Below are 20,086 nucleotides of genomic sequence, written 5' to 3'. Positions count from 1 at the left end.
TCCTGCTGCTCCAACACAGTGTTTGAGTGAGCCAAGGTGCTTGTCTGAATGGGCAGATAAAGATGGGCTGTGTCTGTTAATCCCCTGCTGTTGGTGGGCAGGAGGATGAACCGTGCCTGTTTACTGCTGAGGCCCGGGTGCAGGGGCTGCTGTGATTTAATTACAGCATGCAGGTGAATGGGAGGGTTCCCACGGCAACCCCAGTGTATTCAAAAAAAAAAAAACAAACAGACAGCCAGACCTCATCCTGCATCACAAGTACCATTTGCAGAACTGTTTCCTTTCCCTCCAATTTTATTTTTCCACCCTTCCCACTGTTTCCTACAAATCTGGGCAAAATGCATGCATGGTGCAATTTGCTATTCCTCCACTGACAATGCTACAGATGTGCTGGTTTACACTACCTGACTTTGGCTGTGCATTGAGCCCATACAGTCCAAACTTTCAAATCCTTTTAATACAAAATAGTCATTTTCATTGAGTTAAAAAATATACTGTTCATTTTTTAAAAAAAAAGTATTTTATAAAAAACATTGTGAGAATTTTCCTCCCATTCCTAAAAAATAAAATCAAATAATTACAGCATTATCTAAATAAGCAGCATATTTGTAAGTACAGATAGTTGTGCCTGTTTTCCTCAAAATGTTAGTCATTGGGGTGTGTTATTCTACATTACATCCTACCAAACACAGACCAGTACAAATAAACATGGAAGAATCTTGTCATGCCTAAATTGCTGCAAATTTCTCACAGAATTCAGTATTTATGGAAACCCACCTTTTTTTTTTTTTCTGGATCCAGTTCTTGCTGTCAACAACTGTAACAGCAACTGCATTACTGAACTTATTGGGAGCCTGGTGAGATGTCTGCAGCAGAGTAATTAAGTAAATAGGCACTGTTACAAAATGTTGATCAAAACACAGATTGATTTCAAAAGCTCTTCAGTGCCATTCCAGCAGCTGTTCTTATGTACAATATCCTGCACAAGACAAATGTGTTTACTCAAGACATGATCCTGGAGAATGCCCAAGCACATACTTAATTTCAAGCATGTGGATACCCTGGTGTAGTCAGACTGTTTGTGTGCTTAAAATTAATTGGGTGCTTAAGTGCTTTGTTAGACGAGATGAAGATGTGCAGCTTCTGCAAAACTCCTGTTCAAAAGAATTCAGGAGAAATTCCACAGGCACTTGGGTACAGTATGTACAAAGGTTCCTGATATATTCAAGACAGGGTCCAAAGGAGAGCAAAATAGAATTTGATATCCAGTCTCAGCCTTGAGGAGCCAGACGTGGAGCATCCACCATCCCTGGTGCCACAGCCGAGCCAGCCTGGAGCATCCCTGCTGCTGGGGAGCCCTCACCTGCCCAGGGCTCTGGCCAAGGAATCACCTGAGGGCTGTGAATCCCTGCCACATTCCCAGCCTGGCTGCCTGTGCCTGCACAGAGCATTGCCACAGCCAGCTGCTGCTGCTCTTCCTGGCTGCAGGGACAGAACTCGGCACGCGGTGAGTGAGCTGAGAAAGGGCAGTCTGCTCTTTTTGGCATTGATACAGCTTTTGCTTGTGATCCCCTATTTTATAGGAATTTAAGCTGTCCTGACTAGAAAACACTGGGCCATTTGGGATCATGACTTTCAGGTTCTAACTGATCATAAAGGCTCCAAAAAAACTTGCTTCTTTGTCCATGTCAACTATGTCACTGTTGCTGACAGAGACAAAAATCCTGTCCTCTCTCTTCAGCTGGAACACACCACCTTGATAGATGGAATAAAGTCCATATTCTGCCTTTTTAGACCAGCAGCTTGTCCTTGCACTCTTCATGAGCAAAATGGGCTCAGGGTAATTGGTCAGTTTGTAAACATACTGGACAAGCTGTTTGGGGTTTCTGATTTGTCCCAACAATTCTGAGTCCTCGTTCTCGTCTTCACGGAAGCGAAAGTAAATTTGTGAGTAGATGTAGTAAAAGCCTGTCTGGGGTATAACTAACTCCCCATTTCTCAGCTCCACGTTGTAAAGGAAGGAGTGGCCTTTTCTTGATGGTTCCCAGTTGTTTATTTTGTGTCCAATTCCTCTTCTGGGCAAGGGATTTACTTAAAAAAAAAAAAAAAAAAGAGAAAAAGAAACGTTAACTTAAAAAACAGGTAGTGAAGTCAAGTGTCTGCTAGCTGAGGAGCCTGGTTTTTAATAACAAAATAAGGAATCTGCTCTTCCCAAAGTTCATTAGGTCCATTCTCACAACAATCTGATGGTCCACAAGTAAGCTTTATGTAGGAATTAACATGAACTGCCTTTATTTTTAATATTTGTCCTACCAAATAAGGGGGGAAAATTATGTTTTTACTTAGTAACAAAGTTAAAATATCCATTAGTGTCTGATACCCTCTGAAGCTGCAGAAAGCCGAGCAAGCCCTTCATTAGCATGGCCTGAATGTCAAGTCTCTCCTGTCTGTCTCACATTTCTAATAGGTCTGTCACCATAGCAGCTGGGACTCGCAAAACCAACAGAAGGAAATGAAAGAAAACAGGGAAACTTAACTCTAGGAAGGACATCTAAATAACACTAGGAAGGACATCTAAAGTTCTTTTTCCTCCTAATGAGGGTTCCAAAAGAAGAGCTAGGGAGGAACCCAGAGGAAATGGGCTTTCTCTGTCTTTGGTGGGAATTAGCAGGAAAAACCCAATGTTTGGGACAAGACAATTTTTTTCCTACTACTAACCCAATACGAGTATTAAAAGGTGTTTTGAGGCTAGCAGTGGGAGAGTAATTGAATTAATTTTGTGGTCTCTAACTGTGGTTAAAGGCTTCTCCTTACTGCGTGAGGACAGGGAGCTCCTCCTGCTGCTGCTGGCTGTCAGGTGTGCCGCGATGCGGCGGACGGGACCGCGCGGCTGCTGCCCCTCCGAGTGTGGCAGGGTCAGAGTCTTCTCAACTGAAGGGAAAAAGAAACCCCACATCAGAAGCAAGGACTTTAGAAAGCACATCTATTCCACCTGACTTGATTTTTAGGAATAGCTATGTCACTTTTTAATTGACTGAACCACAGAGTGATGGCTGATTGTTGGCTAGTAAGGCTCAAATTCTGCTTTCGCGCTTGCTCATGAAATGTCTTTATGTGCTTCTTTATTCTTTTTCTCCTCCCTCTGCCTTCAAGTTACTGACAAAATAACCCACAGTACTCAATTTTATGGTTAAATATTCCTAATCTCCCTGTGAATTTCCACTTGGACGCTGTAATGCTTTCACTCAGCATCTTTAGTGTGAGCTTCAGCAGAGCCATTCCTTAACTGATCTCTGCAGCTCTGTGCTGCATGTTCCTGGGGAGAGCTTTTTAAACATCCCCCATACACATGGGACTGAGATCCAGAGGCTGAGTCCTCTGCATCCACCTTGGTTACCTTGCTCTAACCACTTGACAGTAATTCTGAAAAAAATTTACCTTCTACTAATAAGTAACCATTTTTGATGACTTGATGCCACTACAAGATCTTAGATCATACAAGGATTTGATGCCAGTTTTCTGCACTTTTAAAAAAATCAAGTCATTACACATCAAGTGCCCCTAGCAGCTCCTTTTTACCACAGATAATAAAATTACAATACCGTTGATTGCAGATATGTTTTCCTCGTAGCTTCTTGACATCATCTGCCAACAAACACAGCAAAAATTAATTAGCTTGTCAGCTGAGGCTGACAGGGACAAGAAAAAGACACACCTTTTTTTACTCATGAATAAAGGAGATTCTGAATTTGATCAACAAGAAAACAGGGGGGGAAAAAGCACCTATTAATATGCTGTAATAGGTGATGAAAGGCATAGGAAAACATTTTCAAGAGCTCAGGCATAAGTCTATTGAAAAATCTGAATTTCATGCTTCTCTCAAATAAGAGAAGTGTCCAAGCACCAGCTTCCATTTGCAGAATACTTGGCACTGTGAACTATATGGTCTTAGATCTCAGCAATTAAATTTAATTTATTTTTATACCTCTCCCTATCTAAGATCTTAATCCAGCATATTTTACTTTGCGCATTCCCCTTCTTCATAACTGTTTGCTGACTGCTGAAACAAACCAGTTTGGTATGGACAGTGATGGAGCAGCAGCAAGTGTGGTGATGCTTTACCTGGGTGGCTAATAAAGCCTGTATTGCCAATTGTTGGTGGCTTTTGTCCTGCCACATTTCTATTTATCCATCTATCCTGATAATAATAGTAGTATTAGCATAATTGTAACTTATTTCTGGCACCCAGCCTACTTTTTTCTAAGCAACCAGGGAGCTAGTAGGTATGTCAGATGTGTAAACATCCACCAACTAAAACAATGCTTTCTCTGTGCAGGAGCTCAGGGACTTCACTGGCAGAGCTTCCACCAAAGGAGCTGAGATCTCTGAATACAAATAGACAATCTGGTTTGGACTGCAAGATCTGTTTTTGCCAGGAAATTTCAGCCAGGAGATAATTTCTGTGGATGAGCTTGTTTATGTGCTGGAGATGGGATTTTGAAAGCCATTCCAGAGGATTTTAGCCCCTGTGATTTTTCAGCCAGACTGACTTTGTCCTCTGTAGCCAAAATGACGTGTATGGTGTGTAAGTCATGCAGGAGGTGCTCTTTGGGAAGGTGCTGTGCCTGATGCTGTGTGCCCACTTGCTCTTTCCTCCATCACTGCATCACACAGCTCGTGACTGGATCACTCCTTAGGCACCTTTGTACCTCTCCCTGTGTTACATTTAACCTCATTTGCTCTCCCCAGCCTCCCTGTTTTTTCAAAGAGGCAGTGACAGCTCTGATAGCACCATGACTGTATAGTCAGTCAGAAACCCTTTACCCTGAGGTATTTCAGATAAGCCAACCCATCACTGGAATTTGCTTAGTAAAAGCTGATAGTCTTTGCTTTAGTATTTCCTGAATGCAGTGAAACCACTTTTATGGGTTGTTTTTCCCTTTGCCTCAGTGCAAGCAGTGCAGCTGGAGCTGTGGCCTGACCATTGCTTTGCAATAAAACAATCTGAGCCTCCTTTATTCTGCTATTAGGATTCCTCCAGCTGTAACAACACCAAGCACACTGCTCCCAAATACCTTTTTAATTAACTTTCCCAGGTGCCACTTGACTTTCCAGCAGGGATCAGCTTCTCTGTCCTCACCCTCGATGAGCTCCAGGTCTTGGAGGGAGTTGCCGATCTCCTCCCCGGTGAGACAGGCGATGCCGCTCCTCGAGTACGAGTCCTGCAGCTGCAGCACAGGGAAAAGCCAGCATTGCTCATCCAGCTGTTTGCAGCTGTGGTAAGTCACTACGTTCACTAACTGCTAAGAAACACACTTTTCTTTTCTCTGAAGTATGGTGCAAGTAGTATATGAACAACAAGAGGATTTAATTCATCCTGATGTGACTTATTTAAATATGAGGGCATACCTCACATGCAAAAATATGCTTGCATTATCTGCATGGACATAATTGCAGTATCCAGTATTCAACTTAATAGGTTTTGTGAAAATTCAACACCCAAATCCTTGATGTTGGAAACTCTTTAGATTCTCTAGTTCTGCATTAGAAACATTTCTTTAGACAGATTATTGAGGATGAAATCAAATATTAGACAGATTATTGATGATGAAATCAAATACTAGAACTTAAAACAGTATTTTCTGCCAATTGCATTTATAATCCAGACCTTTGCTGTTAGATATATCTGTACCTTATCCTCCCCATATCCAGTTTAGGCTCTCTCCTAATACCATTTATCCTGATAATCCAGACAATTGAGATGACATTTGAGTCCAAATAAAATTATAATGCCAGATGGTTTTGACATGAAAATATCAAATATCTGTACCCTATAGTCATGGAGGAAACATTTTTGTTTTCTGCAAAGATTGAAGAGATTGGCAAAACTCCTTTTGGCTCCAAGGGAATGTGACTGGGAGGGTTTTCCTGGTGGAAATCTCTCAGAGCTCCCTGCGGATGCAACTCCAGCTGGCGCTGTTGGTTAATGTGGGAGCACAGGACCTGAGAGCAGCCCTTGTTTGCTTTGAACCGGGGTCCTGCTGCAGCAGCTACACACTGGTCAGCTTTGTGCAGCCAGCAAAGCACTCCGGGAACTTGGAGAAAACAGCAAGAAACATGCAAAGCATTCAGATGGAATCCTGGCAGCAGCATTTAAATTTCACTCTTTTGTTGTGTTAAAGAAGCTTGGTTTGCTTTGCTAAACAGATGCATTTTTTCCTACAAGCACCAGTTTTTAGCTGACCATGAGACTGGGGCATTGAAAGCAACAGGTGAATATTCTCCTTCACTCTCCATGCCTTTCCTGGCTGTTAGAAAACAAAGGTGTTTAGGAAGAGATTTCCTGCTACAAGGGATTTCACCCCCTTCAAGTCCCACCTTCAGTTTGCAGCAGCAGATTCCACTGAGCTTCAGCTAGTACTTGAAATGATGTATTTTGGAGGCAGCAGAAGGAAAAGTGTTTGTGAGGGTTTCTGTGTCCTTGCCAAGGAGTACAGTGGTATTTTTAAAACAAGTTTCAAGAACTCAAAGTGATTAATATTATGTGCTCATTAAGGTAAAACTACTGGCTCTGACCCGTTTAACCACACAATGAGCTTCTATAAAAAAGTAGTTTGACGAGTTTAAGAAAAAACGCCAGACATAGGCAAGTTGTGAGGTTACTGTTTATTCTCTTGCAGACTTGTCACAGCTCAGCTCCCAGCTCTGCCCTCCCATCTGGGAGCAAACAGCCCTGTGCCTCTGCCTCCACCTCACCTGCCCACTTTTCCCCAAAACAGCTTCACTCTCCTGGCACTGGAACCTTTCTTTGTGTGCAGTTTGAAACCTCAGGGAATGCAACCTTGCAGCAGCACAGGATGGAACCGAGGGACTGGGATTTCTCTTGTAAGATTTACTCAAATGAGGTTTACCTGCAGCACTGAACCCTTTGAGGGCACAACTCCTGCAGGAATCTTATCTTGTAGAGCCTCTCTCCTATGTTAGGAGTGGTTACTGGATTTGAAATAGGAGGAAGCCTGAGGTTGTTTTCCTTGCAGCCCTGTATCCTGAAGCATAAGAACTTTATTGTCCTAGTACTTCCTCTTAAAGCAAAGCAGTTACACAAATGTCATACTCCTAGTCCTAATCAGGTTACTACAGCTGTAGTGGACAAACCCTGCTAGTTACCAGCATGCTTTTTGTAAAGATAGAAATACCTGCAGTGTGTGCAGCCACAGTGATATGGTGAAGGTGTAGAAATGCAGGTATTGTGAACAAAAAAGAGGGAAGAAAAATGTGCAGATAAAAATCACAGTTTATCTACAGAGATTTATTCCACATGCACCACGTGGATGTGGAGTAGCAGGCTGTGCCTAGACGAGTTTTTTCCTGTTTATTGTGCACCAGATGGCAAATGCAGGAATATGTGGTTAAGGTACCCCCTCCAGAGCCAGCAACCTTTTTTGCAGTCCAGCATATCTCTGGTGTATTCCTTCACAACAAATGCAGGCTTGCCATTCTTCAGGAACTGTGAGTTGTATTTTGGGCAAGTCTCTGGGATGTGGTTGTGTCCCAGGTGTACATGTTTGAATAGAAGGAAGGAAAAGATAAGTGTTGTTACTAATTACTTACATTGGCACGTGTATTAGCAAGGGACTCTGTACTGTGTGCATAAGGAAAGAAGGATGCCTTTATATATTTTTCTTCATTAGCAATCACGTAACCTGATTTCACAAAATGAGCACATTTCTGTGACTCCCCCATTGGACAGCCAGAGCTATAAATTCAGCAGGAAAATCTGTTTTATACATTTTGAAAGTATGAGCATTGGCTCCTATTGCAGAACACTCCCTTTACCTCATAGAGAATTCTGACATCTCAGAAGACTCCACCTATTTAATCTAATGTGGAATAAATGCATATATAACACAATATACATACCTACATTATTATTAATAACGTAATTAATTATGCACTCCTGAGTGCTTATAACAACAGTAACTTATATTTATGCAATATTTTCTGAAGCTGTAGATGTATAGAACACTTACCTGCAGGTAGGTTTACCTGTGTGCCAGGAGTAGCAACATCCAGGCACAGCAGGACAGCCAGTTTGGGGTAAGACACTCAAGGAAACCCTGAGTAACAAGGGTCCTTGAAAGCAGGACCACACACACTGTACTGTCAGCTAAACTCAACCTTCTTGGAGTGTAAATGATCTTTCCCAAGAAGAGGGAAGAGTTAAGCAGCAGCTGCCAGGCCTCAAGGGGGGCTGCAAGGAGACCAAAGCATCTAGACTACACAATGGATTCTTTAGAAGTTATTCTGGCGAATGCAGCGGTGTTCGCCGTCTGGTGCAGTTCCTTTAGGATTAGTCATAGCCTTGAAACCCTGTATTATTCTACGGGAAGCATCCACGGGGCACTCGAGCTCTCCCCAGTCCTGCTCGGCGGTGCAGCTGACAGACAGCGCCCGTCCCACCCAGCCCGCCCGCACCGCAAAAGTGATGAGGCGGCGGATTCGCGCTTTAATGGGAAACACATTTCCTACCAAAGCGCCGAGCTTTGTCTTCTCGAGCCTGACACTCCGTATCAGCCCCGGCTCTGAGCTCTCTCCCCGCGCACACCCCGCTGCAGACAAAGGGGAGCAGCGAGCGGAGCTCTTTGTCCGCGGGGCCTCAGCCCGGCCCGGCCCGGGGGTGCTGCGGGATCCCCCCTCCCAGCGAGCCGGCCTGTCCCGGGGCTCCCCCCGCCGCCGAGCCCCCACAGACCTGTCGCAGCTCGCTGGTGAAGTACAGGAAGGTGACGGCCACGCACACGGACTGCAGCAGCACGGCGGCCACCAGCACGGCCCCGCAGGTCTGCGCGGGGCTGGGGCCGCCTGCCGGCAGCATCCTGGGGCTGGCAGGGCCGGGCTGGGCCGGGCTGGGGGCTCCGGGGCTGCGGGGGCTCAGGGCCGCTGTCCCGCAGCGAATGCAGCCCCGCACTCAACCCGCCCGCCGGGGCATGGAGCGGGCGGGGCGGCGGGAGGGACCGTGAGGGATCCTCCCGGGCCGTGCCCTCCTCCGCTCTGTTCCGCCTCCTCGGCTCCCTCCGTGCCCTCCCTCCTCTCTATTCCAGCCCTGCCCTCCTTGGCTCCGTGCTCTCCCTGCTTTCCCGCCCTGAATTCCCGGGCTGTCCTCCCAGGTGCGAAGGGATCGCCGCGAGGATGGGCGGTCACCGCTCTCAGCGCTGCTGGAGCATCTCCGAGCAAACTCTCTGAGAGTTTGCCACCTGAGAACGGTGGAAGCTGGTTTTTTAAAGGCATTAAGGCTCTGGTTATGTGCGCAGAGAAGCACGGAGTTTCCTGAGTTCAGATGGTGTTATAGAGTCTTGGATTGGTTTGGGTTGGAAGGGACCTTAAAGTTCAGCTCGTCCAACCCCTCACCATGGGCAGGGACACCTTCCACTGTCCCAGGCGGCTCCAAACCCTGTCCAGCCTGGCTTTGGACTTTTCCAGGGATGGAGCATGCACAGCTTCTCTGGGCAACCTGTGCCAGTTTTTCTCCACCTTAAGTGTAAAACTCTTTTCATTGAAAATAACTTCCTTCTTACACCTAATCTGGATCAACGCTCACTCAGTTTAAAACCATTACCCTCTTGTTCTATTGAAGAAAGTCCTGATAAAAAGTCTGTCCTCATATTTTTTATAAGCCCCCCTTCAAGTACTGAAAGGCTGCATTGAGGAATCCCTGGAGTCTTCTTTAGCTCAACAAACCAAATTTTCTCAGCCTTTCTTCACAGGAGAGATGATCCAGCCCTCTGAGCATCATCTGGATTCACTCCAATAGCTCCATGTCCTTCCTGAGCTGCCCTATCCGTGTCCTATCCTCTGCAGCTTCTCCAGTGGGGCTGGAACATCACAGAAAGGTGCTTGACACCAATAACTGGTGCCAGGAGCTCCTTCCCAGTGCTGCCAGTGCTTCTACACCCTGGTCATGGCATGATTATTGCCACAGTACATCAACATCAGGTACATTCTGAGCTTTCTTTACCTAATGGTACTTTGGGGTTCGTTTGGTTGGTTTTCAAACCTCTGAGGCTCCTTCTTGCAAGCTTTTCTCCAAACTGTTGTGCCCAGATAGATGTTTTCCAAAGGCATGTCCATGCTTTAGGATGTGTCCATTAACCTCCCCTATTCTGACACCTTCACCTCACACAGACTGGGTTGTAAGCAAATCCATAATTATCTGCTGACACTTTTAAATCAGCAGATTTACAAAATAAATCTGCTGGCAGTGCAGCCATGGAAAACTGGGATTTCAAATCCAATTGCAGACATTTGAGTCAGTGATTTCTGTGCTGTTGGCTGATGGATGGGATGAAATTTTGGCTCCTGTTCAACACCTGAATGCCAGGATGCAGGTGGGAGATAGTATAATTATAGGGGAAAATTAAAAGATCTCTTAATCTCCCCTGACTATTGAGATCATCTGTAGAGAGTGTAACTGCATTGTATTCAAGCATTTAGAGGAAAATTGTTTTTTCTTCCATCATAATGTAGCAAAATAACCCTCCAATCCTTGTTCAATGTGGCAGCAGACAGTTTATTTGTCTGGCTCTTTGAGACATTCAAACTGTGTGCCAAAGCAGTTCAGATCTGGGTAATTCCAACACACATGTCAGATGGAGAAGATTAACATCCTTCAAAAGTGAGCTCATGGTCCCCTCCTATGACTTCTCAGGAAAGTCATTGTGACACTTTGGACTCCTTCTGCTTTATCAGGGTTCATAAATTCCTACAAATGAAATTTCACCTGAGAGTCATGAGTGAAGAACCAGTTCAAAAGTGGCAAGCTAACTAGAACCAGTTCAAAAGTGGCAAGGTAAGTAGAATCAGTTCAAAAGTGGCAAACTAACTTGGATGATGACCCCTGCCTGCTGAAGGGAGTTTTTGTGCCTATTCATTCTAGTTGTTTAGGGAGGTCCTATCTGATTTGAAGGAGTTTCCTTTCAAAAAGAATAGAAACAAAAGTGAAAGAGAGCCAGGGCACTACAGAGCATTCTTATTCACAATCAGGAGAGCTGGTTTCAATTCTGTATTTTTCCAGCCTCTTCATGGCTTTCTCTTTTTAAGAGAAATATTTTATAGGTTAACATACCAACTGAGGAAAGATTTTTTCAAGACCCATATATTTATTTTGTTGCCCTCTATCAGGCATAGTCTGTGTCCCTCTGACCTATCATTTTAAATCCTCCATGGGTATTTCTGATTTAATACTTATTTAATTAGTGCCAATCTTTCAAGGCAAAATAAATGAAGTATGATTTGAAAAGAGCAATGGGAAGAGCACATTCAAATCCATCTCTTCAAAAAATTATGAGTTCACTATCTTTCTGAAGATTTAAGATCTGAAAATTTCATTATGCAATGTCAAACAGGTTTTTTTCCACACTGACAAAGGACATTCCAAAAGTGAAACTCCAACCATTTCCAGCATTGAATGCACTGGAGAATCTTTGCTACTTACAATGCTCACTTCCAAAATTCATTTTTGCCTCTAATAAGTTTAAATTTATTCTGAAAATAATTTGTTTTAAAGGTTCCAAGAGCTGAAAATGAGTGTTTTGATGAAATTTTGCCACAGTGAAGCTGGGGCATTGACACCAGTGGGAAGGAAGGATGTTATCATGCTTTTCAACAGAAGCAAGTCACATGTGTTTGTGTAGTGCTAGACCAGGGCATCTCCCCAACAAAACCTCTGATACTTCCTGGCTCCTTCATCCTGTTAAAGCTTACCTGGTGAGCCATTTAATTAGAGATAAACCTTAATCTGTTCTGTGGACTTAGGATGTGTCACTTGGCATGTCCAGGAAACGCCTGGCAGGGGACCTGCCACACGTGTCCCCAGCAGTGTGACCAGTGGCAATGTACAATGGCTCTGGAAATGTGTGAAAATGAAGGAAGAGTGACTTGAAAAAGTCCTTCAGTTCTCATTCCTCAGTGACTGCAGGGATGGGGGTGATGAAGATGTTTTCAGAGAGGATGTTTTCCAAGGCAGACAAAGCAGAGTGCGTAGCAGTTCTGGACTTTGGATTTCTCTGCTGAGCAGCAAAGGGGGCTGTGTTTGTCACCACAGCATGTCATTACAGTGCTGTAGCTGCAGAGGGGGAATGAAGCTGTTCCTCCTTTCCCCCAGCAGCCACCTGAATGCTGCTCTTGTTTTGGGCTTTGTTACTTCAGCTATCAGTTCCCGCTGAATGTTTGGCTCTGAGAGCACAGTGGGAAATTCCTGTCTCCTCTCCTTCCTGATGGGAAGGGGAAGTCCCTGCCCACCTCTGCAGCCTCCCAGTTCATCTCTGGGACACTGCAAAACTCAGCTTCAGGTCATGAGCAGCCTCAGCCTGCCAAGCCCCCAGTCAAGCAGGCAGCAGAGGGTTAACCTTGCAGTGTGCTCCTGAGCCCTGCACATGTGCTGGACAGATCACATCTGGCTCCTGTAGTTTGTTCATTCTTTTGTGGTCCCTGTGCCAGATTCCAACCTCATCTTTTACTGTCACTTGTAAACCATCTCAAATGCATGAGTTCATTGTGATTTGTACCGCCATGGGATCAGGATCTATTTATCACTGCAATACCCTTTTGGCCTGTGGTGTTACACAAACAACTGCAGTGGTTTGGCTGGCCCAAAACGCACCTATGAATTAAGTTAGTCAGACCTGACATCTCTCTTTTAATGCCCCAAGCAGTGGATTTGATTAAAAGAACAGGCAATATCTTGCATGGACATGCCACAATCATGTCCAAAAGTGCTGTAGAAACAGTACTCCAGATCTAACTTTGGATCTCTCCATTTGGATAAGAAAATACTTAACTAGAAATAAATACCTTTTGCCTCTTAATATACTGTATATATTTTAAGCTTGTTCTTAACTTTTGTCAGTTATATAGGGGCACTTCCAAAAGTACATTGTCCTTTCAGTGTGCTCATAATGAAATTGCTCTTTGAGAAATTTAGTATCATAAAATCACTGAATGATTTGGGTTGGAAGGGACCATAAACCTCATCCAATTCCAACCCCTGCCATGGACAGGGACACCTTCCACTATCCCAGGCTGCTCCAAGCCCCATCCAACCTGGCCTTGGACACTCCCAGGGATGGGGCAGCCTCAGCTGCTCTGGGCACCCTGTGCCAGGGCCTCCCCACCCTCACAGGGAAGAATTTCTTCCCAATATCCCATCTAATTCTGTCCTCTTTGAGTTTGAAGCCATTCCCCCTTGTCCTAACACTAGTATTTTAGCTCCCAAGCACCAGGATTGTCACAGGGCACATGCCAGGAAATCACCCACGTGTTACTCACCGAATGAACACAGTTGGTTTCACTAAGGTGCCCTGACTCAAGATTCCTTCTCACAGTGGGGACTTTTTAACACAAATGATTTCTGTGTCATTGCTTTAACCATGATATGGAATGCCACAACAGAGAGTTTCTGTTTGACAGAAAGGTCTGACATTTCAACATTTCTGTTTGTCTTAGAGTGAAAGACTTCGGTTAAAGAAAAGTTTCTAAATACGTCATTTTGGAATAATTGAAACAACTGTATAATTGCAATAATATATGTGCTCACTGTAAGGGATACATGGCTCTGCTTTCCTGTATTCCCCAGAGATCTCTGAGGTAGCAGCAACTCCTTTCAGCTGCAGATTCCAAAGCTGGACCTGGCCTTGTGGCTGTTCCCTATTCACACAGCCAGTCGTGTGTGAAGCACTAGAGGATGCTCCCTGGCCAGGGCAGCAAAGGGAATGTTTATGGATGCTCTTAAGTCTTCTTCTGTGTTACACTAACAAAGTAATAATGTTGAAATAGGTTCATTGCATGCTGTCTGAGCTCTGGAGGGAGCTGGGAGAAGATCCATAGCACATCCATCTGCCTCCACATCATTTCAGAGAGGAAGAATTGTCCCTGGCACGCAGCAAAGCCTTGCTATGCAATCAACTTAAGCCTTGAAGCATGAAATTTGATTTTCTTTACCATAGGTAAGTGCTTTTAAACTCCACTGAAAATGGAAGACAAATATTTCTCTTTAGGGTGCCAGTTCTCAGTGTATGAAGAGAAATTACTTTTTTTTTTTTGAGGCTTCTTCTCAGCAAAACATCAGTCACACAACTGTCACACATCTTCATCTAGGCTACAAGACTGGACTCTCCAGAGCCTTGTGAGTGGGAAACACAAGTCAGTGGAGCCCCTGCAAGACAGGGGAAACTTGAATTATGGTGGATTGCTGGGTTATCAGTCAGTTGGAGCAAAGCTGGAAGGAAACCTTGGCTATGGTGAATATACCAATCACATCACAGTGGTGATAAACAATCCATGAGCTTTATGTTAAAAAGGTACTGTATAAATGTCAATTGCAAGCATTATATTAGAGATTTGTGTATGTGCATCTTTGGCGACCAGTTGGTATTTTCAGTGACATCTAACTGTGAAGGCATTTGCCTTCTGTCCTGAAAATGGGTGGTTATAGGCCAGGGAGCAGAAATTCCCCATAGCTACTGCCAGAGAGAGCATTGAAACAGCTCTGGGCCTGTTTGCCACAGGAACAGAGACTGAATTGATCTGGACCTGATAACAGATGGCAAATTTTGCCAGATGCAAGATGTTTTCTTGTGCTTGTACAGCACTGAAACTCAGTAAACAGAGAGAACTCAAGGAAGAATTGAAAGCAAAGCAGTCTCCTGGGTCTGTAAGCATTTCAGTTTCATCATTCCTACTCCAAAGTTGTGTAATATTTAACTGAAAAAAGACATTTATAACTATAACAATCTTTAACTAAAAGCAAACTGCAGTGTACTTCATCGAGCTGCAGTATATTTACTCTTGGACCAAGATTTTTTTGCTTTTTCTCACTGATTTTCAACTTAAGCTAACATTGATTGGCAAAACAAGAACTTGAACATCTGGGAATAAAACTCATATAACAAACACTTCCCTGGGCTCTTTGAAGCAGGATTTCCTTATTTACTTGGGAAGGAAGTTGAAAAAAGCTCCTGACAATAAATATCTAATGCAAAAAAATTCTTGAAGTAGAGAACATAACAATTTTTTTTTAAAAAAAACCCCACTGGTTTAAGAGGTAGTGATTGCTACACAGCAATCAATTTGCTTATTCTGGGTAACCACTTGTCTTTTTCCATTAATTTTTAGCTAACACTGAGATGTAACTTAATCCAGGAGTACTCCACCAAACAAACCCTGGAGACTTTTTCATATCTTAGCAGTCAAAACATTCCCAACTTGTTTCCAGCTTTGTTCAGTCATTACTCTTATTTGTCTGAACACCCCCACAATGGTGGTGGTGCTCTGGTCACAGAGTTTTTAAGTAATCTATTAACTAGAAAGGGGAATCAGGCAATGCAAACAAAGGCCATCTGAAAATAAAAGATGTCAACACTTGGAAGGAATGAGATTGCACAGAGGTGCTTTGAAACTTATCAAAGTATCATCCTTCTTTGTTCCAGGTGTCCCCTCAGAGCAGAGTGCACAGGATTAAGGAATCCCTTTCACTTTGGATGGGGATTCCAGGTGGATCCTCCTACAGCTGGAAACACAAGCCCCTCAGATTGTGCACTCTCCTTGGTGGAGCTGCAGTTTCTGAACTGGGGAAAGGAGACACAACCAGGTCCTTGCAGGGAGGGAAAGGAGGCACCAAGGGTGAGCTCAAGGCTCCTGCAGTGGGTCTGAGGCTTTGCAAACCCCCAAATCCAGGCAAGACTTGAGCCCCCCAGGGCCTCCTGCAGCCACTTGTCCCAAGGTGTCCTTTGCAGAGCGTGGTTTGTCCTTCCTGTGCTGTGCTGGACCAGGACAGTGATCAGTGGGGCCACTGTGCAAAGACACAGAGGAAGGGTAAAACCCCCACTTTTTAAAATGTTTGTGTTCATTCTGGCTTTTCTAGGAGTTTTTTCCACAGCAGCAACAGCAAACCTCCACAGGGACACAGCTAAAATCACAACAAACTGCATAAGGGCAGAGAAGAATGGAAGGAAACACTTGAAACAGTTTTTCTGCCAAAGAAAATGTCCATGTGATGACATCATCTTGATATAGGTGACCTTTTTTCATTTTATAAAGATTTGTAGATGTAATAAGAAAAAGAGAAAAAAAAAGATCAGATTTTATGGTGAAGGAAGAAAGACTGGAAATAGATCAAAAGTATGTGCTGGGGGTTCAAAACATAAGCCCAGATATTAAAATAATCCAGACTTGCCTGTAAAGTATTTTGCAATAGTAAAATAATTTCAAAACTTTTTAATGATGAGTGATGGAAACTTGTTTTGGCAGAATCAGTGCATGAGATTGCCTTGGAGAAGGCTGGGGAAGATGTTTGGGCCGTTATTAAAGCTGCATGGACAGAAATAGATATGCAGGAGTACAGCTTGTGGTCCATGTTTCATCCCAATATTACCTGACTGGGTAAGATTTTGCACTTCTTTAATCTCCTGGATAAATGTGGAATTTGGGTATATACTGGTTAAGCTGGTTAAGGATTTGTGGGGTTTGGGATAAGAAAAAATTGGAACTATTGCAACAGAATGTTTACATTAAAAGAATAAATGCAAAAGTAATTTCTGTATAACTAGGAAGAATTATCACCAAAGGGCACTTGAAAAATAATTGATGACTGCAATCAGCCACTAAAATAGTTCTTCAGCACAGTTAGATTGCAAAAATACCTCCATAACTGACTTAATTAAAATAATTACCATGGGACTTGCCTTGGCTCAAAATAATATGCCCTTTTTTATGACTTGTGGAGGCAGGTGAACTTTATCTCCTTGTCTTCTCTGAGGCTCCTGTCCAGTAACATATTTGGGACAATTAGGTCCTTAATCACCTAAAGAAGAAATATCACACTGGCAGCAGAGAGCCATTCCCAGCACAGAGGTTGTTCTGGTGTGTGACTCAAGGGCTTCATTTTATAAAATGGACCTTAATGATGCAGGTGCAGTCTTGTGAAAGGAAAACACCAGGAGATGATGATATGGCTTCACAAAAATAACTTTCCCCCCTCTGTTGGTGTTGTTGGTGTCAGTGGCAGGAGCAGATGTGATAATTGGGTAGGATCTGATGCCCATCTATCCAGGCAAAGCACAGATGGGGAGAGATGATTGGGAGATGCAGTGAGGTGTTAGGTGTGCTCACCCCTTCTCAAAGGAAAACAGCTCCACTTCTGCCTCCTTCCCAAGTTGTTCCTGACTCCATGGTCTTGCCGCTTACCTTGGATCAGCTCTGGTGCTCATCAGAGCCAGTACAGCTCATTATTCCCACAAAACACCAGAAAGTTCTCCAGTGAACTTTCCAAAGAACTCCAAAGAACTCCAGTGGCAGCAAGGACTGGCTCTGGAGTGGAGAGCCCAGGGCAGTGCAAGGAGGGGTAGGAGCCAGTGCCAGGGTGAGGATGACCCATCCCTGGCCATGAGGAGGGCTCAGCTGCCCATCCAGCACCAGTCTGAGCCACTCCAGAGTGTTTTTGTCAGTGCAGAGGTTGGATCTGGCTCATCTTCAGGCACTGGCTTCTTTTAAGTTGATAGTTTGCAGGGAAAGAGTCAATGAATGGCTTTCTCATGACCCCTGCCATAAATTTTTAATGAGTGTTTTTCAGGCTGCTGAAACTTTCCTGTCAAAGAGATTAGTGGTGAAAATCCTACCTGTTGTGTAACACTCATTTTGGGGAGGAAAATTCTCCTGATGAAAAATACAATGCTTATTGTGAGATTCTCACTGGTTTCGTTTTCATTTTCTTTGTTACTAGATGCCCAATGTTTAGATTCAAGGTTCTCTGAAGGGAGTTACCCACAGAACCTCAGCTGAACCTGTTTTCAGTTTCTGCTACGTCTTGAAGTGTTTTCCAAGCACCAGGAGAGCCTGTGCCTCTGGGAGGTCTCACCTGGGGCCAGGGAGAGAAATCACCAGCAGCTTCCCTGAACTGGTGGTTTGACCATCCCACTGGCAATATCCATTTACAGCTCCCACTTCTTTTCACTGTGTTTGAAAAAAAAATTCATTTCCCCAGACAGGTTTGTAGTGTGGTCACATGGAGGGTTTTGCTGGCCTCCTCCAGAGCTGAGGGGGTGCAGGGCAGGGTGAGAAATCCCATCCAAAGCTGTGGCCTGAGCTGCCCTTTGGTGAACAGGCTGGGAACGTGGGTCAGCCCCTCACACACTTCCTTCCACCTCAGCTTCCCACACCAAAAACAGGTGTAAAAATGTGCTGCTGTTACCCCTGCCAGCAGCCAGCTGTGCAAAGGACATCTGCAGGGAGCACAGATCCTTGTCCCACAGATCCTTGTCCCCTCACAGAGGTTCAGAGGGGACCTGGGGAAGCACCTCTGGCTTGGCTGTGAGTGCCATGAGGTAGATGTGCATTTTTAACATCAGACCATCAGACCTTTGAACTCATTGTCATCAGCTGAAACAGGAGAATGGAGAGTGAAACTGCCATCTTTATTTGAGCAGTGAGGCTGCTGTAGAGCTCATCGGTGTTTGCCAGTGCTTCTGTTCTGCTGATTGCTGATAGATATGCAGATTTTATTTAAATTCAGGAGAGAGAAGACAGTGAGGTGCTGTGCAGACAGAAAGGTTGTTAGGATTGCCCAAGAGCTGTTGGCAGTGAATACCCAAAGAGTGCTCAGCTGTGTACATAACTTTATTTTCTTTTTTTCAATGTGCCTTCTTAAGAAACATTTACCACCACTGGAAGAGGTGCTCTTTAGTTTCTATCACTTAAAACTTCTAAAGTGTCCACAAGCAAGGGATGGTTCTTTAGAGAGCTCTTTTTTAGCATCTGGTTGTGAAACAGCAACTTCAGTGCCCTTGCTCCCTACTGACAGGGAGGAAGCTAGAAATATTTTTGAAATACCCTATACATAGCCTATTTATTTTGTTCACTTCCTATTTCCTTGCTCGGAAATTGTCTCAGGGACACTCGAGGCTGTAACTGGGGATGCACAGCAGCTCTCCCCAGGCTGCCATGCCTCCTGCAGGCTCAGATTTGCCACCTGTGGCCACATTGAGAGTGAATCAAATTCTTTCAGAAATAATTACACACAGTCCTGGAAACGGTTGTGTGCAGGTATGGCAAATCAGATATGTCCTGAATATTTATAGTAGTAATCTCTTTGTTTTCTTGTGCTTGCCTGCATGGCTACACAGGCTTTTATTCTCCAGGGAGCACAATAGCTGCACGGGGACAGCAGAGATTGCTGTGATAATATGCTTGCAAATCATTAGCAGGACAAAGCACTAAAGCCCTTTGAAGATTCCCACAAAGAATCCAGCATGTCTGAGTTAAGCAGGGGAAGGGCTGGGGTCTGGGTCTGGGGGAGGGCTACAGCAACAGAAGATGGAAGCTGGCAAAAGGAGATTTTTTGGTATGCAGAAGTGTTGGATTATATATATTTTTTTTTGACTTAGAGATGGGTAATTGAGAAGTATTTAAAAAACTTTTATTCTATTTTTAGTTTTATGAGAAGGGTGAAACAATACAGATGTTATAATTCACACTATCACAATCAGAAGCTATTTCTTAATTACAATACACTATAAGTGTTTTTAATCTATCAGCTTTAGCTACACTATGTTATAAATGCTTTAAATCTAATAATCTAAAATTACCTCTTGTGGGTCCTACTACAATGTGTCTTTCATAGTTCTGTTTTTCTCTTTCATAGTCCACAAAGAAAAGCAGATGTGAACACAAGGTTTGTCCAAACTCCCTTTCCAAGCACTGCTTCCAGCCTGCTGAGGAGGCACTTTTTTGTTTTGAAAGAGCTGAGCCAAGCCCCAGTACTGCAGAACTGAAGCTCCTGAGGTGGGTTTTGATGCTGCATCTGCCTAAGCTGACAAAGGAATCCCCTTCTCTCCACAAACCAGTGCCAGCTTTCCTGCCCCACTGAGTGCTGTGTAGGAACAGGCTCTACCCAAATAGGACCAGTGCTGATGCCACCCAAATTCAAGTCTGAGTATGGACCAGCAATGCTCATCTCTGAGTGTTGCTGATATGTCCTATGTCCCTGAGGCTGATATGAGCATATCCTATGTCATGATATGACATAGGATATGCTCATATG

The 20,086-nt window shown here is 44.0% G+C and overlaps 1 protein-coding gene across 1 annotated transcript; it reads right to left on the bottom strand.

Annotated features, from left to right (window-relative positions):
• Positions 1–287: 287 nt before the first annotated feature.
• On the bottom strand, positions 288–8,872 carry TNFSF10 (TNF superfamily member 10). Its single transcript, XM_054282721.1, has 5 exons — positions 8,750–8,872; positions 5,076–5,228; positions 3,603–3,645; positions 2,815–2,931; positions 288–2,091 (listed from the first exon to the last, which is right to left on the bottom strand). Exons 1-5 carry the CDS (start codon positions 8,870–8,872, stop codon positions 1,643–1,645), a joined length of 885 nt encoding a protein of 294 aa, XP_054138696.1. The 3' UTR covers positions 288–1,642.
• Positions 8,873–20,086: the final 11,214 nt, after the last annotated feature.

Source organism: Melozone crissalis, unplaced genomic scaffold, assembly GCF_028551555.1.
Source record: "Melozone crissalis strain CALT ecotype California unplaced genomic scaffold, PUWL_Pcris_2 ptg000034l_1, whole genome shotgun sequence".
Classification (NCBI taxonomy): Eukaryota; Metazoa; Chordata; class Aves; order Passeriformes; family Passerellidae; genus Melozone; species Melozone crissalis.
The sequence above is the reverse complement of the archived record's forward strand: the minus strand, read 5'-3'. Positions and strand labels throughout refer to the sequence as shown.

Bases quoted from the DNA above. Each gene is read 5' to 3' on its own strand.
- TNFSF10 (XM_054282721.1), bottom strand. From the start codon at position 8,872: ATGCTGCCGGCAGGCGGCCCCAGCCCCGCGCAGACCTGCGGGGCCGTG. The intron at 5,229-8,749 runs GTCTGTGGGGGC...CCTGTGCTGCAG, and splicing joins TCACCAGCGAGCTGCGACAG to CTGCAGGACTCGTACTCGAG. The intron at 2,092-2,814 runs GTAAGGAGAAGC...TTTTTTTTTAAG, and splicing joins GAGCTCCCTGTCCTCACGCA to TAAATCCCTTGCCCAGAAGA.